Source organism: Spermophilus citellus, assembly GCF_964194105.1.
Source record: "Spermophilus citellus genome assembly, chromosome: 4".
Lineage (NCBI taxonomy): Eukaryota > Metazoa > Chordata > Mammalia > Rodentia > Sciuridae > Spermophilus > Spermophilus citellus.
Window position 1 is genome coordinate 202,761,697 of NC_138185.1, and position 27,947 is coordinate 202,789,643.

The 27,947-nt window shown below is 45.8% G+C and overlaps 1 protein-coding gene across 7 annotated transcripts in view; it reads left to right on the plus strand.

Annotated features, from left to right (window-relative positions):
* Positions 1-8,579: 8,579 nt before the first annotated feature.
* The window catches only part of NRXN3 (neurexin 3), a gene marked incomplete at its 5' end in the record, with an annotated part of 1,519,183 nt that continues 1,499,815 nt past the window's right edge, over positions 8,580-27,947 (plus strand). For all 7 annotated transcript variants that reach the window (XM_081291921.1, XM_081291923.1, XM_081291922.1 and 4 more), the window contains one exon: positions 8,580-9,288. In XM_081291921.1, coding sequence (XP_081148047.1) covers positions 8,580-9,288 — 709 coding nt within the window. The remainder of the gene's footprint in view (positions 9,289-27,947) is intronic.

Below are 27,947 nucleotides of genomic sequence, written 5' to 3' on the forward strand. Positions count from 1 at the left end.
ATTGAATCTTTTTTAATGGTCCCAAGAGGCGAGGATCTTGAAGGGTGATTATCTTCATTATAAATTATTAACTCTCCCAGCAGCCAGATGGCTTCCCAACCCGTGGCTGGGAACTCCGGGCTGGGGAGGCCCGCTGGCAGGCAGAGGAGGGGACGGGAGAAGGGAGGAGGATGGATGGTGAGTGACCATAGCTTCCGGGGTTCCTGGCTGCACCAGTGATGCTGGGGAGCCTGTTGGCACCTTGTGAGGTACCCCTTCTGTGGGTGGCAGGGGGAGAGTCTGTTGCTGTTGGGTTTTGTCCATTAGATAACCTGGGGATGGAGTAGAGGTGGTAGGTGGAGATGAAGGTCATAGGCTGCTTGTGGCATGAACTCAGGAAGGTTGCATAAAGCATGGTAAGAACATGTGATCATTCGATTACTTTGTGTAGTCTTTGATGTTCACAACATACTGGAAGGATTTTCTATTTCTCCACAATTTATAGGAGAAGAATTCTTAGATCACAGAGCTTTCCACACAATGGTTATTTATTTGGCCCATACTGGAAGCCTGGCTCTCACTCCCAGTACAGTGCCTCTGCCCTACACCGGACTTCTCAGCTGTCTTTGTCTTGCTGTCTTGCAGGTTTTTGTGCAAGCGTCTATTCCCTGGGAAGTTCTGGCTGGCCACACCAGCCTGGGTCATCTCTTGTTCCTCTCAGGTCTACTATGCCCATGCATGGGCCCATTTAGTACTGAACACAGGACCCCAAGGTATGTTGCCTCTTCTGGGCCTGGGAGAGACTCAGTTCATCTAGAGGCTGTCTCCCTGTAAGATCAGGACCTAGCTGATCCTTCTAGGGAGTACTTCTACTAGATAGCCTGAGGACAGTAGAGAACCCCTGGTGTCTGTCTCCAAACTTCAGAAGATAACTGCTCAGATGACTGCTATGATTTGCCTTTGCAAGCCCCAAACTTTGCTATCTTCAAAGTTTTCTCATACAAAGAGACTCAGGCACGACTTGTAACATTGCCTGTGACATTGGGGTAAAGGAAGCCCATCTCTCTAGATTTCCCTCCCTGAGCCGGCCAGGTGAGATGGCGACCTTTGCCATGCTGAAACAGCAGCTTTAAGGACAATAGTTAACCGCACAAGTGGCTATGGCTGTGCTGAGCACTGTGGACTTTAGCTTATATTAACTGCTTCATTATTATCACTCACTGTTATCCTCTCATGTTATGGGTGAAACAAGGGAGGCACAGAGAGGGTAAGTGACTTGCTCAAAGTCACACAGGTAGCAATAGGTCTGGGCTTTGAATCCAGGACATCCAGTTCCAGACCTCTCGGAAGGGAGGCTCCCCCTATGCCAGTGTTCTACTTTGGACCCTGGAGATAGCCCATTGCCACAGCCAGTCCATACTCGACAGAGTATGCCTCTCACCTTTAGCCCATCTCTTTTCATTACTTAGACCCATGTCTTTCTTCTTGATTAGCATGTAAGTGCCTTGCAGGATTTGAGCTATTTTTTATTTATCTTTATATCTAGGACACAAGTGTTCCATGGTTAAAAAAAGATAATGAAGGAACTTCTTTTCCATTCACTGCCCGCTGGCTTATCTACACCTCTCTTAGTGATGCTTAGAATAAAAATCGAGTGACAGGCACATCAGATCCACATAGATGATCATCTCCTTTGTCCTAAGTTACATTTCAGTTAATGAAGTCTAAGATTTCATTTGATTATCTGGCAGCCATACGACACACACACACACACACACACACACACAATTTGTGTGTGTGTGTGTGTGTGTGTATGTGTGTGTGTGTGTGTGTGTGTGTGTGTGAGAGAGAGAGAGAGAGAAAGAGAGAGAGACAGAGAGAGAGAGAGAGACATCTATTTAACTTCTCAATCTATTTACTACACACTCACAAATTGTACCTTCCGTCCTTTGGGGGAGGTTACATTGGAGGATTGAGTTGTTTAACTTTCCATTTATCTTTATCACCTTGTGTCTTTTAGACACAGACTATGGTTGAAGTCTACCATGATCTCCACGGGCCCCTGTGCCCTGGCTCAGACTCTCACCAGCTCTCAGCTCATCCACTGAGACCCGTGGTTCTCCCTGTCTTCATCCAAGCTCTTGATGAAAGTGAGGCCCAGGACAGGACCAGACCTCCTGTCAGTGCCTCTGTGGGTCCAGTTCCTTTGATTACCATTCCTTCGGCGGTAATGAGTCTTTTTGGTGCTTTCTACCTCGTATTCCTCATATCATGAAAAACTTTTCCAAAATATTGGCTAAAGTCCACATATAAGTCCTGTTTCCTTTGCCGTAATAGATTAGTATTCTGTTTGACAGAAAAGGAGTGTGAGTGAGTCGGACATGGCCACATCTTAGTTCTTATGGGGAAATTACTTTTTATCCAAAGTGTGTTCAAGTTCAAGGCTAGATAAAAATGTCTCTTCCTTTCTCTCCCCATCTCTGTCTCCACCTATTTATATGGCAATATAAATAGGTGCCCTTCTCTACATGCCCATTTGACAGAGTGACTTAAGCACCGTTCCCCTCTCCTTCCTGAAGGGAGGAGGAAGGTGCTCCTGGGATGGGGTTAACTTGATGGCTGATTCTAGGAGCAGCTCAGCAGAATACAGGGGGAAGGAGCAGAACTGGAAAGAGGGGAGTTTTATCCATGACCCAATTGTGAAAGAGAGCTGGTGTATGGAGTAGACTAGGAAGAGAGCAGGGTGTGCCTCATGTTGCAAAATCTGGTGGACGTCTGCTCATGCACCAGCTAGGGTCCTCCATGAGGGCTCCAGGGAAAACCACCTGCACCCATGGCTTCTTGTGTTCTTCTGTGGCTCAAGGGAAGGTGGCAGTTAGACCGTGGAGTTAACCCATTGTCCCAGCCATCCCACACCCAGAAGAATGTGCCTCTCTCCTTTGGTCCATCTCCTTACAGTGATTTTGATGTGGGGACCTGCAGTAGGGAGTTCCAGTTTCCAAACAGAAGCCAGCAACAAGTATCTTTAGAACTCTTCTTCAGGTGACATAATAAAAACAACAGATTGACATGTCCTGTGAGGAAGTATGTGAGATGTGTTTTATAGAAATATACAGATACAGAAGTACATATGTCACATGTGTGCAGCTCAGTGAGTGGGTCTGTGCACTGTCACCTGGATTGTGAGACAGAATTCTTTTACCTCCTTTGCCCTCTTCCTGTCAGTAACCTTGTTCTGACATTTAACAGCATAGAATAAATAATTTTGTCTCTTTTATGCTTTGTAAGTGGAACACATACAGTATGTGCTCTTCTGTGCCTTTTGCTCCACATTATGCTTGTGAGCTTCATGCATGCTCTGTCTGCAGATGAAGACCAGTCCTTCTTAGACTTGTGCAATAGTTTGCATGAATATACTACAATTTATGGATCCATTTTACTGCAGGTGACAGTGTAGGTGTTGGCTATTATGGACAGTGTTGCTGTGAATACTCTCACCATGTCTCTGGTTGGAGGTATCTCTGTTGGCATGTACCTAGGAGGGCAGTTATGAAGTCAGGAGACAAAAATGTCCATCTTTAGTGGATCCTGCCAATGCAATATTCCCAAAGAGGTTGTACCTCTATACCTCCTTACATTTAATAAAGTTCAAAATTCCCCTAAAAGATAGATATGATCATTCCCTCTCTCTTTTTGGAGGAACAATTAAAAACTCAATAGCCCAGAGTTAAATACTTAACAGTAATGGGAGACTGTCCAAAGCCCACAGAATTCCTCACCTCCCTGCACTCCTTTCAATCTTGGGAGAGCTCATGCCTTGACCTCTCTACTGCCTCCGGTTGCACCTTGACAGATGTACTAAGGTAGAAAGAGTTGAGTGTGGTGTGGTGTCAGGAGGGGTATAGTTTGGGAGAATGAGCAAATTTCTGAGGCTGTCATGTAAGAGCAAGCCTCCATCCACTTTGAAGACAGAGAGAGAGAGAGAGAGAGACAGAGGGAGAGAGAGGCTCATATCCTATGTCTTTGCCCAAGTATGGGGACAAGTGGGTACATCAAGCTTTGGTAATTGGGTGGGCAGGACATGAATCTCAGGTTTCAGAGAGTTCTTCCAGATATGGATGGGGCCCTAGGTGATGAAAGCTTTTATTGACTTCTCAGTGACAATACTTTTGATGGTCCAAAATTAGGAGTACATCAGTCAGGATTCTTGGTCAAAACCCAACTCAAATTTGCTTAAAAATCAAGAGTTTGGTCATGTTTGACTAATTAGAACAAATTTTTAAAAAATGAAGTTTGGCTCATGTAAAGAAAGTCTTAGAATTCACTGGGCTTCTGTCATGGCTGGATCTGTGTTAGGGCCACATCTCTAGAAATCTCTCTCTAGCCATCTCTTGGCTCTTATTTCTTCTTTGTTGTCTTCATTCCTAGACTAGATCTTCTCCTCTAGTAGCTGTTGTGCTTGTCATCAAGTCCGGACTTTCCTCTCATAATATGATGACATGATAAAAAGAAAGAAGGCCCTTCTCCCAATAATTCCAGTAAAAGTCCCAATTTGATTCAGTTTGGGTCAAATCTAATCTATCCCCAGACAAATCACTATGACCAGGAGAGTGGAGTGTTCTCATTGGCTAAATTGGGTCATGTCACCTGTGATTGGGATGACCTCACCTGAGTGACACAGACTGAGGTTATCATTTACCTGCCAAGTGGGATGAAGGGTGGCAAAACCAATAGAGTCATTAGAGGGCTTTTTCAGTCCTGCTGAGGAGCAGAAGAGGGAAGCCGACAAGAAGATTCTAGAGGGAGAACTGGCAAGCCCATGCCTTCCCAACCATTCTTGGCTCTAGATACAGCCCTGACTCGCTCTTGAGTCTATGTGAAGCTCAGCTAAAACTCCATGGCAGTTCGAAAAGGGAGAAAAGAAACTGGAAGGAGGGGCTGGGGAGGGCAAATGGCAGCCAGATCTTCTGAGCCATCCTGGTGGCAAATGGCCCACATGTCAGAGTTGTGTGAGGCCCCCCTGCCTCCTGAGCAGCCGGATTGTGAGACATTTGCAAAGATGTTCACCCCATATAAAGAGTGTGCTGATCCATAATTATGTAAATTAGTTGGCAATTAGATAATGTCACTCACTTTCCCTCTCTTGCTGGATTCCCACACAACAGATAAGTGTTTTGAGTTTCTGCACCAGTCGGGGGCCCTCCGTGGGGGCTCTGGGGCAAACCACCTGCACCCATGACTTCTTGCGCCCTTCTGTGGCTCAAGAGAGGGTGGAAGTTGGCTGAAAGGGTGAAGAAGGCTCTCTGGCTCCCAGTGTCCTGTTTCTTGAGCCTGGCATGCCCCACTGGATGGCTAAAGAAGTCTGAAGAATGACTGTTGGGGAGTTGGCCGGAGACCTGTGGTAGTTAATGTAGGATCGTCTCAATCTTTTGGCCATATTGGAAGTTTCCCAGAAACTGTGGAAGTGCCCACAATCCAAGAAAGACATTTAAAGTTGGGGGGGGGCGGAGAATAATGTGGATAGACCAGAGGGTGTCAAGTCTAGCTAGACCAGTTCAGATTCTCCCATTCCTGAAAACAGATCCACCGTCATCTGTGGGCAGGAGAGCTTGATTTTCCTGTCAGCCTTTTTGATCCCTCCTGAGGCAGGTTGGGGGAACACTTGTGTCTCCAAGGTTGGTCTGCGCTGGAGAGGAAGAGAGAGAGTCTGAGGGGGAGGTTCACCTGGGCAGGATTGAGTGGCCACCCCCAAAGCAGGCTGGGTAAATTCCCATGACCCTCTTCCATGGGGGAGTGTTCCTGGGCAGAGTATGGTTCTAAATTCATGGGTTTCCCCAGACCACTGAGTAGGTACTGGTTTGTTCTTTGAGGTCATGGGGGCCCAGGATTGCTGTGGGTTCATGTGGAGGCCTCAGGGTTGCTGTTCATGACAAGCCCCTTGTGACAAGCCCCTGTGGTAAGCCCCTGGTGAAGCAGTTGCTTCCCCCAAGACTGCTCTCCACCAAGCTGTCTGGTTCCAGAGCTGGGCTTTAGTGTATCTATAATATACTGGTCTCCCGCAACTTTGTGACACCCTTAAGGATGAGAATGGTGTCTTATTCTGCAGTAGTGCCTGGAATGAACTTGAGCTCTGTGAACAATTGGAGAGCGTTTCCTCCTTCCTGGATTTCTGCCCTTTGACTTGGTTGGCATACCTTGCCCAACACAATGATCCCGTGCTTAGAGATGTCACCTCTCCTGATCTTTCCCTGTGAACCTGCCTTCCACTCACTCCACTCCAATAGCACCAGCCTCCTGGCTGTTCTTCAAATACACCAGCCCTGTTCCAGATTCAAATTTTGGACTGGCTATGACTTCTGGAACATTCTTCCTAGATATTCATATGGTTAATTCCCATGCCCTCTTTCAGGTCTTTCCTTATACCTCACCTTCTTAAAGACCGTGTTTTGTGGTGTTTGCCTATTTCCATGGTGTAAATCCCCCTAAGTAGTTGATCTCATGTTACCAAAGTGATATGAACCCCGTAAACTTTTCTGAACTCTTAGAAGTGGGATTTCATAAGCTCATAGGGGTTGGCACCAGCATGCTCCTGTGTTCATGTTCTAGTAAAGTATCCCTGTGCCACCAGAGATGCTTGTGACACAGGTACACTGCATGGATAAACCAGTCTACAGAACCAAGGCTTTCCTTATGATGGATTTAACCAGGCTTTTGTTGATGGGATTGGTTTGTTCCTGGGGAAGGGACAGCATCTTCCTCTTCAAAGCATGGGCAAATACCAGCTTTGTTGGTGTTATCATTATGAAACACTGCTGAAGACCAGGGTGAATTATCAAGCATGCCAAGTAATAACTTGGAAATCATACACACTGCTTTATCTGAACAGAAAACTCTACTTCTGCTTGGTGGGCCAGTGTCTGCCCTCAGAAACCAACTCACTAACGCATCTGAGTACTGGTGCATTTCTAATCCTTGTGTCCTACACATCACATACTCTAGGTCTGTGCATTTCTTGACTATTCAGTTGTTACCCATTCTTCAGTTTTCATAATTTCTTAAAGTATTTTGTTTTCATGTGGTACCCTCTCTCCACTGACATACACATACCCACCTACTCAGATATGCACTAGCAACCTTCTTTCCATCCCTTGCCATTCCAGAAATTAAAAAAGGAAGCCTACTATGATCACCTACTATGCATAAAGTCTTTTGCTGGGATCATCCCATATCTCCTCATTTAATCCTCCCTTCAATCATGAAAAGAGGCTGTAATCTTCTCCACTTTCAAATGTGAAAAATAGAATCTAAGTAAAGACATTTTCTCAAAGTTCTACACTACAGGAACTAGAAATTAAACTCTTGCCTTTTACATTATTTAACCTCAAAGCACATTTTTTCCCCCTGTAAGAGCTTTTCTAATATTTAGAAACAGATGAAGCTTGTCATACTTACTGCTCACCTTCTAATTCATGGGCACTGATTTTTTGAAATACTTCTTTCAAAAATTTAAGGGCAGGAATCTATCTTAGGCCCACCCAAGCAGTGGATTGTCAAATTGAAAAAGTAAAAAAAAAATCTTTAAAAAATGATGTATTTTAATAGGTGGATAAGTGAAAATTATGTGTATTTGAGTGTGTGAAATGTTAGCACTTAGGGATAAATTTTGGCTATGTGACTCTGTGGTATGAATATTATAAAATGTGCTGATATGGGTTTGGGGTTTAATACTACTTTTGCAGCCTAGTGCATCCTTCTGAGTGGGGCTGGGGTCCTGCCGGGGCTGGGGAAGACCCAGGCCCTCCTTGCTACAGGAGTCCCTGTCTCCTGGCCCTCACTCAGCTGGGAAATAGGATGCAGTCTTTTCCCACAACACATGTCCTAACCTTCCTCTCCTTCTCTCTTCTCCCCCTCCCCTTCTTCCATAGGTCTTTTCTCCGGAGTCCTGGGAGGTGGGTTATGGGCAGGCCTGCCCCTGGCTGGCACCATGTCGCCTGAGTCTGCTTGCGCCCTGCGCTGGGCCTGGCTCTGCCTGAGCACTCAGCTTCTCTCTGCTTCCCTCCCTGCGGCCCGCCACTGCTGAGGAGGTAGACCCTCAGGACTGCCCTAGGCCCGTTTCTACCTTTCGCCCAGTTCACGTTGCTGCCTGCTCCTCCATCACGGTACCGCTGACCTCAGCCCTGTCCCCGGCCCCCCTGGCTGGGGCTTTCGGGGGTCCATTGGGAGGATCTCGTTGCTGAAGGCTTCCTCCTGCACCGCGCCTTCTCCTCCTCAAATCAAGGCCTCCGGATCCACATGGATAGCTGAGATCTTGTCTTGGAGAAAGACACTCGTCCGCACCTTCCCCGCCCAGTGCCATTCTCTCCTGCTGCCCTGTCTGTTTTCCTGCCTCTTTACTGGATTTCTTGCTCGTGCCCATCTGGGACCGTCTTGTTCTCTTTCCTCCTGCTTCTCCCTCTTGATATTTGTGTGTGTGCCTCCTTCCTCCTGTGTGTTCTCTCTTCCCACTCTGTCTTGTCTGCCTCTCTCCCTTCCACCACCAAAGGGAGATCCTTCCCCGGTTCCTGGCCTGTGCTCCTCGGGGCTCTGTGCCCGCAGCCAGGATGAGCTTCACCCTCCACTCAGTTTTCTTCACCCTCAAGGCCAGCATCCTGCTGGGGTCCCTGCTGGGGCTGTGCTTGGGCCTGGAGTTCATGGGCCTCCCCAACCAGTGGGCCCGCTACCTCCGCTGGGACGCCAGCACGCGCAGTGATCTCAGCTTCCAGTTCAAGACCAACGTCTCCACGGGGCTGCTCCTCTACCTGGATGATGGTGGCGTCTGTGACTTCCTCTGCCTCTCCCTGGTGGATGGCCGCGTTCAGCTCCGCTTTAGCATGGACTGCGCTGAGACTGCCGTGCTGTCCAACAAGCAGGTGAACGACAGCAGCTGGCACTTCCTCATGGTGAGCCGCGACCGCCTGCGCACCGTGCTGGTGCTGGATGGCGAGGGCCAGTCTGGGGAGCTGCAGCCCCAGCGGCCGTACATGGATGTGGTCAGTGACTTGTTCCTTGGTGGAGTCCCCGCTGACATTCGGCCTTCTGCCCTGACCCTTGATGGAGTACAGGCCATGCCCAGCTTCAAGGGATTAATCATGGATCTCAAATATGGCAACTCGGAGCCTCGGCTTCTGGGGAGCCAGGGCGTCCAGATGGAAGCCGAGGGACCCTGTGGTGAGCGTCCCTGTGAAAATGGAGGGATCTGCTTCCTCCTGGACGGCCACCCCACCTGTGACTGTTCTACTACTGGCTATGGTGGCACGCTGTGCTCAGAAGGTAAGGTCCTCTCCCCTCTCCAATCTTGATAGAGACCCACCCACTGGATTGGGTGAGGGTCCAGGTGCATGATAGAAGTGAGCTCTATGTTCAAGCACATCTTAAGCTGCCTGTTCAAAGAGAATTGGGCCCTGAGGAGGCAGAGGAAATCCTTTGCTTGCTCTCAATGGAAAAATCTATCAGATCTCAGCTGGAGGAGAATCCTGGCCACTCAACCAGAGGCTGTGTACTCAACTCAAAGGGCTACATGGAGAAGACTGAAGAGTCCTCTCCAGCTTGGCTCCTTCTGCTGCAGCATGGTTGAGCAGGATCAACACTAAACAAGAAATTAGATAGAAATTGGCAAAGTGGCTGTCTCTGTCCTCATGACCCTTTAAGACTTGGGTGCTTGGGGATAGATGGGAAATTCCCCATCACTTCCTCCTTATGACCCCCAGCATAAGGAATGCCTGTGCAGAGAATGAGGGCAGGTGGATTGCAGGGTACTTGGGCAGGCCTGTTATAAACCCAACCCTTCTGTCACACCCTCAAGCTTGGGGGGGGGGTTATCTAGAAGGTGGTGAAGCCCTTCTCCCTTCTTATTCTAATAATGAGGATTTTTCACATGAGGACTTTGGATGTGGTTGGTTCCCTTTCCTGTCCTATCCACATTCCAAGAACAGTGCAGGCAGGCACTGAGGTTGACTGGATCCTTGCTTAACCAAGCCCCGCAAGCTTCTCCAGCATAGTTTGGAGCACCCTTCAAGTTCAACTACCACTTCCCAGGGAGTAGGAGGTATGACGGTAGGCTGCACTTGCCTTGTGCACTAAATTCTTTTGGGAATCAGATCTGAGAGAAGTGGCCCAGAATTTAATTTGACAAATGCTCAAAATGCAAATTCCTAGACTCACCACCCATTTAGATTTAGGTAAGAGGGACCATCAAGGTGACCAAGTGTGTGGAAACTGATCAGACAGATATGTGTCTGGGGAGACTAGGAGGCAAGAACTTGCCTTTCGCCTGTCCTTCCTGGGTTAAGCCTTGAATTCTTCTGGAGACGTTTTGTGTTGCCATCCGATGCTGGTCTCTTCATGGAGGTGGCAGCATGTTCTAGGTTAGGCAGTGGTCCCCAACCTTGGTTGCACTTTAGGATCACCTGGGAGAATTTAAAAACATCCAGGCTCTACCTAGGCTCACTTAGACTCCCAGGGGGTAGAAATCCAAGCATCTATAAACTTTTATATCTTCCCATGACTCTAGTATGCAATCAAGGGTAAGAACCAGCTGGTACAAGGTACAGGGAGGTTGGGGGTGTGGACAGGTGAGTGACTTGCTCCCAATTTTCAAGATCTCTTCATTCAGGTAAGGCCCCTCTGCCCTGGGGTTTTTGATTATGTTTACAAGGGTTTCTTAAACATTTCTGAAACAGCCCAAATCCTAAAGCAAGTTATGATTGACATGAATTTTAGCTACCAGTAGCTATTTAAAAATATTTTAAAAAATCAAAGTTTCTTCTGCAGGTGATACATGCTGGATACTAGGACACATGGAGGTTTTCTTGGAAGCTGCGTTTGGAGGTCATGCCTGGGTTGTTGCTGGAATGTTCCCTGAAGCTCACTTTTTTTTTTTCCTGTACTACTGGGTTGGGCATCATATCTCCCTTTCTAAGGGTGGGTTGTCCAAGAGGAAGATGCCAGACAGATACATTGTCCATCTAGGGCTTCTGTTCGCCCTTACTGAACTCATCAGGGTAAAGGTGGGCAAGAGGGGCAGAGAGAACCCCAATCCACAAAAATAACTTGGGGAATGTGATCATTGAGATGCTTTTCACAAGCAGGTGCCTTCTGGAGCTGACCAATGTTCCAGAGCTTCTTGCTTTGGAAAAAGTTCTGCCTGAAGACGCTGACATGATCACTTGTTTTCTCATTTGCCCAAAGGATCTGTTTTGTTCTCAGAACGTGCATTGGAAGCTGGCATTCTTCCTTTCTAGGGACCAGGGTGTTTGCAAGTGTGTTGTTAACTTGCTGATTATCCCTGATTGCATTTTTGTGTGTGTGTGTGTTTAAAAAGAACTCATTTCCTCTGGGCAGGTTTGGATCAGCACTTTCCTGCAGAAAGAATCTCTATACTGTATATGTATACAATTTGTCTTTTCTCTCTTATTTATTTTTGTATGTGTGTGTTTTCCAGTCTCCAGTGGAATTTCTTCAGAAGAGATCATATGCAGTAATTGTTAAATAGCTGAATGCAATATGTGTATTTTAATAATTGTTCTTTCCACAAGGTTCAGATCACATCTTGGCCATGGATTGATAACTCTATTTGTTGAAGGCAAACACACAACATTAATTATTTGTTCTCCTGATGCATACATGGAATAAATAAACTGTTTAACAGTAACATTTGGCCAGCCTGGAACAGAACCGTGCAAAGGTTGAGGCAGGGATGGGTGGTGGGGGAAGAAACAGAATTTACTGTTGATAACTTGGAGCCTGATGATCCCAGTAATTGTCATAATAGTTAATCAATCACAAAAACGCATCACAACTATTAGAAAATGCCCACTGCCTCTACACATAGTTAATTTTTAGAGGAAGCAAAAATTTCACCTGTAAAATATTAAGGGCAAAATCATAGCAGTTGCTCAGTGTCAAGAAGTTCTGCATAAAACAAGACAAATAGCCGAAACAAATGCCTGCCCATATTCCCAAGGATAATGTGGTAAAATGGGAAGTGAGATGGTAGCCATCCCTGTCCCCCTTAAATTGCACAAGGCAGAGAACTGAAACTGGAGGATGTATCCCCAGCGGTGAATCATATGTATCAAGTACCTGATCATCCCAATTGCGGGATGGACCCTGCCATTTGATGGTGTGAGGGCTTGCACCTGGCATGGAAGATTTTTCAATGGCTTGGTGTTTTGGCAGTTCCAAGAACAGGGAGGGCTGAGAGGGTTCTTGCCCCATCACACGGACATGGTCAGGACCTGTTGGAGTCACCCTTTATGGTCCATTAGCTAGTAACATGCCTGGGGTGTTGCTGTGGCCTGTCTGGCTCTCCATGCCTTGATGGTTCCAAAATGTCCCCATGATGCACCCCAGGAAGAGTGCACAGAGGGACCCATCTCCTGTAGTGCTTTGGGCTATGCTGATTCCCCATTGGGAAGACACAAGATATTGCTGTGGGAGATCTGGGCCCAGGGTAAGAGCTAAAGGATGCAGTATGTTCCCTTTCATTAGGTATGCAGTGGGCACACCTATTAGTCCTGGCCACCCACTGAATTATGCACAGCTTCCTTGGGAAATCTTCATTCCAAGGCTCCCACCCCAATTAATAGTAACACTGAACATTATGGCACATGATGGATAGACGGAGAAGAGGTCCCAGATTTTTACCTGACAAATAAAATACTTTGGCGTGCAACCAGTAGGGATCTTGGAGGACAGAAGTGTAGAAAAGTCAAAATTATTTTTAAAAATATGCATAACTGGTTTGGAATATAGTCAATCAACAGCACAGCATGTTCACCTGGCTTTTTGTTTAGCTTATTCCTGTCATGGTAGCCTGGAGAAGGGGTAGCCTCAGCTCCTTCAGGGAACAGTCTCTTCATGGGAAAGGGTTTGCCATTAACTTGAATTGAGTTTGAATTCGATTATTTTTTTTAAAACATTCTTCGTTATGAATGTGCATGTATTGAATTTCTCAACACCCTTATGGTTGTGAAGCATTGATTCACTGCCAAGGTATATAAATTTCAGTACCAGTTTCCCTGAAGAGTCCATTTAACACAGAGTCAGGCTGTTGCAGGGAGAGAGTAGAGCCAGGGAACAAGGGAGAAGTCTCCATGAGTCCATCTCCGCTCCTGATCCTCATGACACGGGCCTACCTGTGTCACATAGCATTTGTATGACCACAGTTTGGGATACATTTAGTGAAGTGTCCTATTCCACTGGCAAAGACAAAGTGGGTTCGTGTCTGCTGCCTTCTCCTCCTGACTTGGGTAGCTGCCCAGACCAGAAGCTGCTTGAGTCTCAGCCATTGTTTTCAGTTGTCAGGATCCTGTGGTGAGGTACAGTGGAGGGTGGTGTCCATAGGGACCAGAGCCTTTTACAAGGGCACCATGGTGAGATACCCACTAGTGACCATCCCCCATCCCTCTTGCTACCTGAAGCTGACATCCTACTGAGGTTGTTTGATGTCTTCATGCCTCTGTGTGGCCTTCAAAATGAACTTAAGTTACTTTTCTTTTTTTGAGAATGGAGTGACTCTTCCCCCCATCTCTCAAAGCCAGAATGAGGATGGGATGGCGTATACCCAGCAGAGACTGCTTACCCCTGAGCATTTGCTGAGGTCCAGAGACATCAGACACGTAGTTGAGTTACCAGTGATGGCCCCAGTTGGGGGCACTTGAGTAAAAACAGCCATGTCCCCTCCTTCTCCCCATTGCACACCCTGCTGACATCGTCACATGGCATTGTTCCTAATCTGTGTCAGCTATGAATGGCCTTGGATGGATGGGGACCACAGGGGAGTGGTGAGTAATCAGAGGGGAAAGGAGAATTCCTTTCTGAATGCTTCTCCCTGGGATGGAGCAGGTAGCACAGAGGCAAGGTCTTAAAACGTACACAAAGGAGGGACCTGCTCCCCGCTTAGCCTAGCATTCAGACTCTAGATGGGATCAGCCCAGGCTCTCCACCAGCCCAGCCAGCCAGCAGGGGCTGTCGCTAAACGGAGCCTGAATAGGGGTCTGATTGCTCCTTTTTCCTCCTCCCCTCCTGATTACCAAGTGAGATTTCCTGGGTATGCTGTATGCTAAATGCTGAACAGCCGCCTGCCACTTGCTCCAATTATCCCTCTTTTAACTGCTGAGGGAAGAACAATTTTTCTAATCTCCCCCCTCCTATAACATCTCTGCCTTCTTTAAAGAAATAAGACCCTTCTTCCTTGTTCTCCCTTCAGTGGGGCGAGCACAGCCTCTTCCACGACTGCACACCAGCTGTGAGCTGCAAAGGGGGTGGGCAGTGGGTACCGCTCTGGTCCAGATTCAGGAAGGTTGAGGGTCAGGCAGGCTTTTTGCCAGGAGCCTTGGAGTGGCGGGTGAACTCGCATTTGCATTTGGTAATGAGCTACCCAGGCCCAGCACTGGGGGCTAATTATTTTCAAGGCCCCTATCTCCCTTTGCAGGCTGCCCTGGAAAGATGGTTTCCAGTTCATGGGGCAGCTGCCCATCAGCTGTGTCCTCTCCCTCCTTCACAAGGCAGAAGAAGTGGGCCATGAGCTGTGCTGGGGGGTGGGACTAGCCTGCCCTTCCTCACTCCTCCTATGCCCTGTACTCAGTGGCTCTACAGTGGATTATAGCAGAGAGACTCTAGAAATGAGCTGGAGTGAGAGAGGCTTTGGGACAGGGCTCTGGAGGCTGTGTCCTTCCTTGGAAAAAGTAGTAATGATGTCACTGTCACCGTTACCATTATTGACTACCACCAGGTGCCTAACATCATAGTGCAGGCTTGTGTTTTGACTCATCTTGTCCTCACAAGACTCTCATGAGGTCAGTATCATGAACTAGCCCCATTTTGCAGATGAAGAAACTGAGGAGCAGAGAAATTTGGAACTTGTACTAAGTTTAACATAGTGGCCAAAAGTATGGCTGCTGGTAGGAAAATAATCTGTCCACCTCACAGATTACATGTCTTTGAAGCAGGTTTTTGAAGCTTTGGTATCTTCATTCATGATAATGATAATAATAATGGCAGCAGCTAACAATCAGCATTTGCTCAATACTAACTGCATTTATTAGCTTTGTAACCCTTAACCACTCTGGACACACTATTACTTTATAGATAAGGAGATGCAGGGACCAGAGGTGAAATAACTTGTCTAAGATCACACAGTTAATAAGAGGCAAAGTTGGGAGTTCTATCTGGGCAGTCTGTCTTGAGAGTCTATATTCTTTTTTTTTAAATATTTTTTTTGGTTGTAGATAGACACAATACCTTTATTTTATTCATTTATTTTTATATGGTGCTGGGGATCAAACCATGTGCCTCAGTCATGCTAGGCAAGCGCTCTACCCCTGAGCCACAACCCCAGACTGAGAGTCTACATTCTTAACCACTATGTTATCTGGCCTCTCTGTAAAGTAGGGGTCATAAGAAATTTGACCTGGAGTGAGATGAAACGAATAAAGTGAGGGCGTAGTCTCTGGGAAAGAGCAGGTTCTCACTCTGGGCTCTTGGTCTCAGGTAAGAATGGACTATTTGGTTTCACAGATTTGCTGCTTCCCTTTGAGCTACCCTATCACACTTTTTTCTTTTAGCCCAGTTTGAAAGGTGCAGAAGAAAAAGGAGGTGTATCTCAGGAGGGTATAAAAGCCATGTCGCTGCTGTTTTTCTCCTGCCCAAGAGCGTGAGGTAGCTGACAATGGTTGTGACAGGCTGTATTCACAGCTCTTTACCCTGCAGACATAGTGCCTGGTCCCCGCATGGCAGGTATGGCAGGCTTTACCACCCCACTGAATGGGTGAGGTGACAGATCCGATCCAAAAAATGCCGCTGACCTGGTTGTGGTTGTGGGGCACGAGGGCAAGCTTTGGTGCTGCGTGTTGGGCAGGCATCTCTGGGACTCTAAAGCTCAGACCCCCAACATGGCAATCTACTGCTGCTTTTTGTTCCCTTCATTAACACAAATGGCCCTGTGACTCTCCATCACGAAATGGAGCATTGCCTCCCTGGATGTGGATGATAAACGAAATGTCAAACCCCTGGTGCAGGAGGTTATCAGCCGGCCAGTCCCAGGAGACTTGCTCCTCCTGGTCAGAGTGAGAGAGGATGTTGAGAGGAAATGAAAATGAATGAGTACTCCATTCCCACCCTCAAGACCCTGGTTTGCAGTGAAGTGACGGGGGACTGGACCCAGGGACCCGGGGGCAGTCGGAGCCCGGCTGCAGTGCACTGAGCATCACTGGATGGGAGGGGCTCTTCAGACTTACCTTTGGTTTCCCAGGTACCAGAAGATGCCCAGCATCTCACTCAGGGTTGGTAGTAAAAGATGGACTCTCAAATGGGTCCGCCAGGCTTTCTCTGGCTCTCTTGCTACTTTCTCTTCAGACCTAACAAAACCAAATCTTTGTTCCCTGTTTTTTTCTTCTTTTTTTCCTTCGTGTGTGCGAGGATGAGCTGATAACAGAGGTGGATTCACCCTGAAACCAACCCTTTTGTGGATTCTCTCTGGCACTGGCCCTTTCTAAGGCCCTGTACCTAATAATGCATTTGTGATATTATGTTTCTTAAGGACCCCCCGCCCCCACCCTGTGAATCCACCTCTGTCTTCACACATTGCTTTCTGGTGACAGCAATGTTGATCCGGGTGTAGATGTGATTCCCTCCACCCATGACCCTTCATCACAGACACAGTTGCCATGACTTAAACCCTCAGAGGTGGAAGAGTCGTGGCTAGGGAGTGTGGGATTATCTGGAGCACATAGGAAGTCCACTTTGGAAGGTGTGGTGGGAGGAGACACAGAAAATATCCAGTGGGGAAAGGCAGAAACGTTGGGAAATATTTGCTGAAGATTTAGAGGAATGAATTGGTATTTAAACAGAGAAATACCCCTCCGCTCATCACCCTGAGGTTTCCCATCTGAAGTGGCCATGTTTGGTTTGCTTGACCCATGGTGGCTGGGAGTTGCTGTGGGTGACAGGCTGTGGCCGGCAGGGGAGAAGGACAAGCACAGCTTTCTAGGCCTCTCTGTGTGATCTCTTTGGGAAGTAACATCACTGGTGGGTTGTCATGACTGTTGCCAGAAATGGGTATCTTCCGGTGACCTATTTAAAAGCCATATGCCCCCCACCCCCCTAAATGTGTCATTGTCTATATTTGCTCTCAGACCTTGATCGCTGTTCACAATGTTCCTAAACAATGTATTTTCCAAAGTTGTCTTTTCTCATAAATCCAGGAACCAGTAGTTTTAAAGACATATTGACCCCAGTCATCCTGCTGGACTACCCAGCTGCCCTCTGCGACAGGCCTTGATTTGCATCCAGTCCTAGGAATGGCGAATGCTCTCTACTTTCTTGGGGACAAACCCTGCAGTGTGTTAGGTATATGAGAGCCTAAATGGGGTGGAGGTAGAGAAAGATGGGGACATGAACTGTAGACCATGGAGAGCTCCTGGGTCTCTGAGTTGTGAATACCTTTAGGATCCTTTTGGTTTGAAAGGTTCTTATTTAAGTATGGTATCTTTGTAGCTATGGAAATGTTTCTGGGAGTTTTTCCTTCAAGTTTTTCCCGATAAGATGCTCTTCATCCCCTCCTCTCCTGACATTTTTGCCTCTCACCTACCTCCACTGGTGTATTATGCACAGTTCTTAACCTCTCCTGCAGGTCTGATTGGAAATGTGTTGCCTACAGCCCTTGAAGAAGAGAGAGGAGTGCAGCGAGTGAGTGTTCAGCTTATTTATTTAGTAAGTTGCTGTCAAATGAAAAATGAGGACCTTTGCTTGTGAGGAGAGAGAAGATAGAAAGCAAAGCTAAAATCACTCATTTGTGAACCAAAACAGTGGGAAAAAGCCTGGGCAGACTGAGAGGTCAACAAACACTCATGGCTGCTTCTTTCCATCTCATTTTCTTTGATTTCTCCCCTCTCCTGATGGAGCCCTGTTTCCTGCATGGTTAGTCATGGAGGTCGAAGGGACCAGGGAGGAGGAGGCTTGTGGGGCATTGGGCCTCTGACCCATGAGATCCCTGGGAGATGGACCCTTCCACAGCCTATTTACTCCACCTGGGTCAGGAAAGGCAGGCTGGAGTTTAGGCAGAGGTAATGGCACGTAGCATGGGGTTCTGTGAGTTTCTGCTTAGTTTTATAGAGACATGCTGGAATTTGAAGGGACTCTGAGCTGCAGAAGTCATCTGTGAGGGATGAAGCACAGATCCTGTGACCTTCATAGAGGATGCTAACAGATTTGTATAGCCTTCTAGCTGTGGCTTTGCCCTGTGCATTGCTCTGAAAACCAAGGTACCTTGTAGAGAATCATAGGACAAGTTTAGGAAGGATTTTAAAGGTCATTGGCTCTAACTACTTGTTTCTTATTCACTTTTCTTCTGTGTAAGACCACCCTCCCACCTCCTATCCCCCGCCCCACAAAAAACCCCCAGACAACTGGGTGGTTGTCCAGCGACTTGGTGCTTTTCAAGGTAGCCTAAAGTATCTCTGATCACTGCTGGGTGTCAGAGGGCTCTTTCCTATTATCAGGTCAAAGTCTGTTTCCCAACTACTACTTCTTTGTTCTTCATTCTATTTAAAGCAAACTGACCTTTACAGTGAGCCATGTAGGTGAGGGGGATGGATGGGTGGGTGGGTCCTAATATTTCTGGATGATGCTTTGCAGAAATTAACCCTGAGTCCAGGTAAAACTCATAATAAGTTTTCTAATATTGCACCAGCAGTACATACACCACTGAGTTATTTAGAATTAACTGCTTGTGATTAATCCTAAACAATGTGGGATGGATTTTGTGGGAACAGATTTTGATGTAAGCAGGTGATTCATACTCCAGTCATTTTGCTCCTGGGGAGCTTGCATCGTGAAGGAGTCATGGTTAACCCCGTCTCTGGCATTATTGCTGTGCCTCATGTCATCCGCCTAAGATGCTCCATCTTCCTCCCTTCTTGGATAGGATTTGCATCTCTGAAATTCCAAGAAGCCCTCTGGGAATCCCAAATCATTTTACAATAAGACGAGAAGTTCTGGAATGCACTGGAGTAGAGGAAAGGGGAATTGGATTGGACTTGCTTGACAAGCCCAACGTGGTAGTCAAGGTCAGACATGCCAACAGAAAATGAAGATTTTGCTAAAAAACCTAGCAGGTTGTTCTATTAAAAAAAAAAAAGATAAGGGCATGAGATGAAGCAGTATTGAGTAGTTGCTCTTGGAAACTGGCCTTGGAAGCATAAGCCCTATTCCGAAATGCTTCCTCCTCTGCCAGGTTGCCCAGGGTGCCCCATGTTTTTGGCATTGTTGGAAGAAGTCTTTCAGGGAAAGGGCTTAGGCAGGGCTAGAAGATGTTGCTGTGGCATAGACTGGAAACCCACCAAGCAAATCCCCTCCTGCATCCTAAAGGGGATGAGACTAGTCTTGGCTCTTGGCCATCTCTCCATTGGCCATCGTTTTTATGCTATAGCGCAGCAAAGAAAATGGAACTCCCCATTTAGTATTTTAAAATAGCTTACTTTTAAAAGAAAAGCCCACAGAGAGTGTTTCGAGTTCAAGCAGTGAAGTGTACGTAGAGTCCACCACTGCTCATCTGTGGTCTCATTTTTCCATGCGTGTGCTGGGTAATGGGTGTGACCATCTCACACCCTCGCGTGGTAGTTGCCGCGGAGGCAGAGGATGGTGGGGTTTTAGTTGCTGTGGAAACTTTGCTGTTTGCTTAGCCTGATGTTGAATTTTCAGTCTCGCATTAATGCAGAGTGGAGCTATTTTTTCCTCATGTAGAATATATAACCAATGGCTACATTTTAATGTGTCTTTTGGCTTCTTTGGCTTTCCTTTCCTTAATGCAAGTTGAGATTGCTTAGCTGGGCTTTCCAATTCCTGTTGCAGAATGTATATGAGAAGGTACTCTTTTGGAAATGATAAAACAAAACTAAGGCAGGGCGGGGGACAGGGGGACCCTGTTTCCCTTTGCTGATTAATATATATATATATATATATATATATATATATATATATATATATATATATGCTTGTGTGTGAATATCATGCCTCTGACAGAAAGCAGGTGATCAGTAAATGTTTGTTGCTTTAATAAAGCACATTTTTGTGGGAGAGGGGTGTGTTCGTGTTTTATATGGGTACATATGTGTTCACATACATGTGTGCATGGGTCCACTAATGTGTGGTGGAGAGATGCAGGTTTCTAGGAGTGTGAGCTCAAAAACATCCACTGAATCAGTTACTCAGTGAATTCAGAGATCACCTGGACCCCGTTGGCCACCATTGGAAACGCCTTCTCTCTTTCAGTGGGAAAAGCAGTGCATTTACCGTGGAACAGCTTTTATTGAATCTATGTTAAGCACATTCACATTCCACTTGGTTTGATCTACTTGAGGATGAACTGGAAAGACTTTTTGTTGTTGTTCTTTACAAACCAATGGTTTCCTGTAACAATTATAGGCAGCAGCCAGCCTGGGACCATGTAAATGCTTGTGGAAGGCTGTTTGAGGCTGGCTCATTGTTGTCACTGGAGATGGAGAGGCTGCCTGTGCTCATGTAGATTCCCTGGAGGGATGAGGCTCACTGGGGACAGGTTAATTGTCCTCAGATATTGGCAGAGATGCCATGTAGCGAAGGGAGAAGGTACCCGGGCAAGAAAGTCAAAGGAATAAGCTACAGAGGAAGAATTTTGTGTTGGTTAGCTCTGTCACTGCAGGGGTGTGGCAGGTGTTGGGGTGGCAGCTACGGGGGGCATGAGCTAGCATACACATACCTCCCAGGATCCCATGGGGACCTTCTGGGGCTCCTGGCAGCCAGACTTACCCTGCTGCTGTTTGCCATGTGCATCCTCTTCCTTTCAAGAGGATGGGGTGGGGAAGATTGTTCTCCAGATCAGTGACCTCCGAACTTGGGTACATATAAGAACATTCTTGGGGGATATAGGAAGGAAACAAACACATGGCTAATTTATATGTAAGCTGTTTATAAATATACTCCTATTGGCAGACCATAGTGAAATTATTTTTTTCGAATGAGGCAGTTGTTCAGAAAGGTTTGAAGGCCATTAATCAGAATAACACTCAAATCTACATTTATCTTTCTCTAATTGGTGACTCCTGTAACAATCCCTCAACGCCAGGTTTGTGGCTACAGTTGGAGGCTGAGGTCTCCAGTGTTCCTGAAGCCAGTGGTATGTGTCCTAGGCTCCTTTACTGTCCTCAGTTCAGTGCCTGCTGGTCTTGGTTGACCTGGTAGGTGGTCCTGGAGGGCCAAAGGGAAGGGACTCAGTCACACCTCTTCTTTTGGAGAACCCTGTCCTTTTCAGGGTTACTAATAATACCCCAGAGATGATTTCAGTATAAAAATTATATGAACACTTGCTGGGGCTTTGGATCGTATAAAATAACAAAGTCTTTGAGGTATCTTCAAGTGCTTTGAGAAGCAGCCCTCAGTGTATGACTGGTTGAAATAGGCCTTTTGTTTTTTTGGAATAAGTTCATTCATTAGACATTCACTAAATGAGTAACCATTAGATACCAGTGTGATCCCTGTCCCTGAGGCTTTTCCTGGTCTGGTTTGGAAGGCTATCAGGCAAAGAGGTACAACATGCATCAGTGTTGCTATGTTACCTGGTAGAACATTTGTCGAGTAGCTTAAAAGGCAGTACCTCCTCCTCTCTCAGTTTGGGGTGTATGAATGTGTGATTGGAGTAGGAGTTGGTCTGGAGGGAAATTTCACAGAGGAAATTCTTGGGTAGGACTTGAAAGTTTAATTGGCATTCAAGGGGAAGAGGACATCAGGGCAGTTCTATGAATGGGCAAGATGCGATTTGTAGTAGTTTGTAGGATTGAATGTAGCTGGCCAAAGAACTGAGATCAGTGGGAGGATATGAGAGAAGGATTTAGGCAGGGAGGGTCTTAAAAGCTTTGTATGGATTTTGAATGTTATTTTTCATTTAATTGGGAGCCTTTGGAAGTTTTTCAATTGAGTAGTGACGAAGTCAGGTTTGAATTTTATTTCTCTCTCTATTTATTTAGGTGCTGCAGATTAAATCCAGAAGTGCTTTTCCACTGAGCCAGCCACATCCCCAGCACTTTTTATTTTGAGACAGGAACTTGCTAAGTTACTTAGTCTCACTGAGTTGCTGAAGTTGGCCTCAAATTTGTAGTCCTCCTGCCTCAGCCTCCAGAGTCACTGGGATTACAGGTGTGTGCTGCTGTGCCCAGCTCTGATTTGAATTTTAGAAAGAGGACACTTGGGGCAGTTTCTGGATGGATTGGTTATTGGAAAGCTTAAAGCAGAGAAGCCAAATCAAAGCTGTTGTGTGGTTTTGGTGAGAGAGGCTGTACTGGAGGAGTAGAGATGGGAGAAGGGCAATTGCAGAGATGTAAAGAAGAAGAACTTAATAATTGCGTTGGCATGAACTTGGGTTTTGGATTGAGACTGCCTGGCTTTGCCACATTCTAGCTCTGCAAACTTGGTCCAAGGACTTCACCTTTCTTTTACTTCTCTTTCATGTTTGCCATCTGTGAAATGGGGCGATAATAGTGCCCACCATGTGAGATTGTTAAGCTTTAAATGCTCATTCATCATTTCATCAGACATTCGCTGAATCAACGACTGTTAGGTGTCAGTGTGGTCCCTGCTCTTGAGGATCCTCCTGAGGGTCTGGTTTGCTGAATAGAGTGCTTAGAATGATGCTTGGCACATAGTAAGCACTGAGTGAATGTTAGGTAATACTATTATTGATTGGTATTGAGAAGAGGAAGGAGGAACTTTGATAATATGCTCTCCTTTTGATAATATGCACATGGAGGTTAGTGGGAGGAGCAGGTTCAAGGTGAAGGTGAGTGGTGAGGAATACATTTTGGTTTGGTTTTTTTCTCTCCTTCTCTTCAGGGCCTGTGGGATCCCAGGGCAAGTGGGTACAATGGTTAGCTCAACAGGGCCAGAATAGGTCTGAGCATAGAAGTCAGCCTGGTTGTTTTAGGGGTGGGGGAAGGCTTGGAGGTGTAGAAAGAACAAAAGAAAGTTCTTAAAAGTTCTTCACTGGTGAATAAATGAAAAACTACACCCTTTTCACTTGGTTGAAGTTGAGGCATGCATTTGAATACAGTCAACTAGCTTAAAATATTGTATCATTTAATTTTTAAAACTCTCCACATGGACCTTTCTGTTACTTGAAATTAAGCAAGGTTTGTTCAAATGAAAAAATATCCACAAATAGAAAGTCTCAGATGCACGTGAGGAACCTGAAGATTTTGGGTGTTTTGTGTATGCTTCTTAGAACATTAAAATTCTTTGGGAATCAAGGATTCAGATCTGGGGGCTGGAGGAGACAGGAGGAATGAAGCAACTTGCCCAGGATCAGCGAATTTGTGTTCTGATCTAAACCTCTTGCTTCTTTGAATTAAACACGAAATCCTTGGCTAAGTTTTCTTTTTCCCCACAGTCAAGCACTGAACTCCTTGGGGCACCAGCACTAAAGCTCCTCTCAAAGCAACACATATTTCCTGGGATTGGGGAGTGATTCCTCTAATTCTGGTCCCTGTGGGCTGAAAGACCAAGAGGCTTCCCACCAGAAATGCTGGAAGTCCTGGCTCAGCTAGCGATATAAGTGCTGGTAATTAATTCACTTGTGGTTTTTCTATCTCTGTCTTGGGTGGAGTGCTTGGAAAGGAAGCAAAATTCTTTCTTAAGGAAATCAAGGCTCAGTTCTCTTACTGCAGGCTTGCTGCCTTCCTCTTGCCTTTGACTCTCCAGGGCTGGGGGTGGGGGTGGTGTCTGTCTCTGAATGCTTGCTCTGCATCAGTTTTCCAGGAATTTCAGGACACAGGAATTTTCACCCAGCTGTGTTGTGTGTTGCTGTTCAGCAATCTGAAGTTGCTTATCCAGCGTAAGTCAGAATGGGGAGCCTAGGGAGGAGGGGGGAACACCTTCCAACATTTTTCTAAGCAGAAGAAATTGAGGTGTTAGGGGCCCAGCTGGTATGTGATTGGAACTAAGAAATGGAACATCCAGGGTATGCATGCTCACACAGACCCTTTTACTGAAAACTTGGGATATTATTGGGAAGGTACCTCTTTCTACCCACTCCAGTCCCTGTGAAGTATGCAGGCCCACTGTGTGTCAGAAGAGGCACTGGGGGTAAGAATGGTGAGCAAGACAGACCCATCTTCATGCTGCTTAATGAACCAAGCATTTAGAAAGTGAGGAGTACTCCAAAAGGAGACATGTGCATGGTCTCTCTGAGTTTAGGGGTCTCTCTTCACATTTGGCAGAATAAAGACTGTGAAGTTCAAGGGTGTGACCACAAGATGCTCCAGTGCTTTTTCTAGACTCACAGTTCTCAGATTGGCTTTCTTCCCAGAATGTGCCGGCTGGGGATCACAAATGCAGGTAGCAGGCTTAGGACTTCGATTGAGTTTAGCTCACTGTCCAGCTTTGATTCCTGAGTAGGCCTTGATGATGCATTTTGATTTGGGAGAAATCTTATGGTTTGTACCTGGTTACTTTGTGATTGAATACATTTAATAACGATGGTGGCTCACTAATTCTCAAGAAGTGCTTACTACCTGGTAGGGGGCTGGTCTAAGTACATTCAGACAGGATTTCCTTTCATTTTTCCAACCACCCTCCCCAGGGAGGTTGATTTTCTAGTTTTATAGAGGAGGAAACTGTGGTTGAAGAGAGGGAGCAGTCTGTCTGCCTGCGGAAAGAGCTCTGACAGTGGATCTTGATGTGGAGTTTGAATTCTTATTTACCTGTCTCTGCTGCCCCCTGTTCACTCTGGCACTGGATGGTAGTTGCTGTGGCCATCAATGACTCAATCCAGTGCTAACTGGGGTCCCTCTACCGTGCAGAGGCACTGCCTGTTTCCCCTGACCTGTCTTCTGATCTTTGCCCTATTCTGCATGTGACTGATTGTTCTCTGCTCCCATGTTTATATATACTCATGTTCTCTAAAGGAAATGTACAAGGTGCCCCAGACCCCCACCTTTTATACTGGTGTCTCATTCCATCCCATGGGCAATAATTCAGATGGCTCTGGAATTACTGACTGCTTGGGCTGGAATCCCACATTCTCTCCATCTTTTTTTAAAACCCATGATCCCGCAGTAACTGGATCTCCCAGTATTGTGGATCTGCAGTTTCCACTAAGAGGCTTTTGAAAAACCTTTGTGAAGATGTAAAATAAGTATTGTTTCAATTTGTATGTCATCCCCAACATAAGTATTTCTGATCCCCTCTTGAACATCACAGTCCAGCCTGCTTTTATGAAACTGTGACCCAGAGAGGCAGGGTGACTCACAGGAGGCTTCTCACTCACGAGTGGCTGGAGGGCTTCGACTAAAACTAAGGTATTCTAACTCCCAGCCTAGCATCCATTCACTTACATCACACTGAAAGAAGATCTGTGGCTAAGGAGAAGGGATTGATTGAAAAGAACATAGGTTGCCAAGCACAATCAGTAATGACCAAAACAGCTCTGGTGCCTGTCTGCAAGGAGCTTACAAACAAATAGAAAGCATCACTATGGAAAACCTAAACCAAACCGTGTTTAATTAATTGTGATGGGTGAAAAGAGATGGGAAGAACAGGCCAAGGGGACACCTAATGAGAACAAAGTAATCAGGGACATTGCTTGTTGGAGGCCCTCTGAAGATGGAAGGAATAGAGGAAGGTGATAGAGTGCGGCTGTACCTGTTAATTGTCACTTGCTCAATTTAAGGACAAGGCTGATTATTAGCTCAGTATCTTTGGTGGAAACTATGTATTTTCCTTTTATATATTTTATATACTTTTGGGGGGGGGAAATGATGGATGATGGATAGATGTGGGACCTTCTGGGGACTGGGGAAAGAGAGAAGTCCTCAGGGTGATGGGCTGGGAGGGGCTGAGTGTGTTTGGAAGTGGGCGTCTACATGGACATCTCCCAGCAGAGTTCAGAATCCTGGAGGAGAAGATCTGGGGGTACAATCTCTATCCAAAGGAAACTCTCTGTGGAGAGAGTGAAGATGAAAGGCTGCTGGGACATGAAAGCTATAGTGAGTGTCACTTGCTGCCAGCCTAAAAGGCTTGTTCCTCAAATAGCTGCACAGCATGGCTCCCACCCACAGCCCTGAGATGAGCTTGAGCATTTCCAAGCGCCTGCCCTTTCTTCCCAGCACTCAGATTCCTGGTCCTGCCCTCTTGGGTCCTCCCACCTGCCACATGAAGGGGAACAAGAGACTGCCTTCATTGATCCACACTCCTTAGAGGTCGCTGCCAGGGACATTTATATTCCAGAACATCTAAAGAATTCCCCACTTGGAGGAGTGGGGGTAAAATCTGAGGCTGGGGATTCAGCTTGATTGGAAATGGCTGGGCTCCTTGGGTTTTAGGTGAACACTTATTGACTGGCTGGGCTTCAGGTACTGTGCGAATCGTTTTACCTTCATCCCCGTTTTACAGACAGAGACTGTAGAATAAAAACACTTCCAATCTACCCTCAACCCAGAAGTACAAGGATACAGGGGCCAGAAGGAAATGTTACTATTCTTGATGAAAACAAGAAGAATAAACGTAATACGATACATTTTTTTGAAGTAATTCATTTTTTTTAATTCTAAAATTATGCCCTTTTACTTGAAGAATGTTAAAATGCCTTTTGTCTCTCCCCCTCTCTCTCTCTCTTTTTTTGTTTAGACACTGATGGGCCTTTATTTTGTTCATTTTTTTTATATGTCGTGCTGAGAATCGAACCTAGTGCCTTACACATGATAGGCAGATTCTCCAGCACTGAGCCAGTGGTCCTCTAATAGCAAACTATTTTATTTTATTTTATTTTATTTTTTTGGTGCTGGGAATTGAACCCAGGGCCTTGTGCATGTGAGGCAGGCACTCTACCAACTGAGCTATATCCCCAGCCCCCAAAATGCCTTCAAAAAAAAAAAAAAAAGAAAGAAAATCAGTACTATATAGTGTCAGTTTTTGGTTTTTGTTCTTTATCAGCAAAATTAGAATACACTTAATCTCTGTTACTTTCTAAAGTTGCTTTATGTATGTAATCTGTGGATCATTGTTGTAGATGATGGCTGGTTCCCATGCCACATTCTTCCCTGAGAGGAACATATTTGTATAATTTTATTTTATTTTATTTTTTTATTTTTTTAAAGAGAGAGTGAGTGAGAGAGAGGGAACGAGAGAGAGCGAGAGAGAGAATTTTTTAATATTTATTTTTCAGTTTTTGGTGGACACAACATCTTTGTTTGTATGTGGTGCTGAGGATCGAACCCAGGCCGCACGCATGCCAGGCGAGCGCGCTACCGCTTGAGCCACATCCCCAGCCCTGTATAATTTTATTTTGATCTTTAATCAGAAAAAAAGTGCAACCAGACAGGACTTCTGAGATTATATAGTTATTTTTATTCATTTATCAAAATGTTTTTGAGTCCCCAGTTTGACCCTCAGACTTTTTAACTCTGTTGGCATAATCAGAATTAACAAAGCCTAGAATGTGTTTAATATAGGAGCAGTTTCCGGAAGCAAACAAAAGTGGGGCTTGTGTAATTCCTCAATCCATTTTCTCTCCAGCCTCGTTAAACCATTTATTTTTTCCAATTCATTTTCATTTTTCCAAGTTATTCTTAACGAGATCAATTCTGCTCCATGTGTATTCTAGCATGAAGATTTAATTCATCCATCAGTTATTTTTTTTTTTGAGCGTGTGCCTATCAAATTTTACCTAGATAACTTCTATCATTGTGAATGTTCTTTTTGGGCCATTATTTCTACCATATCCAATCTTCTCATGTCAAATTTGCAGGTCTAAATTTTGTCAAGAATGTTTGATTCTTCCTTCAATAACAAGTTTCACCACATGCAATTTTAGTTGCTGTCAGCTGTGTTCTGTGCATGTGTGCATGTGTGTGTGCGTGTGTGTGTTTTCTTGACAGGTTTACTTCTTTTCCAGTTTCAGTAGT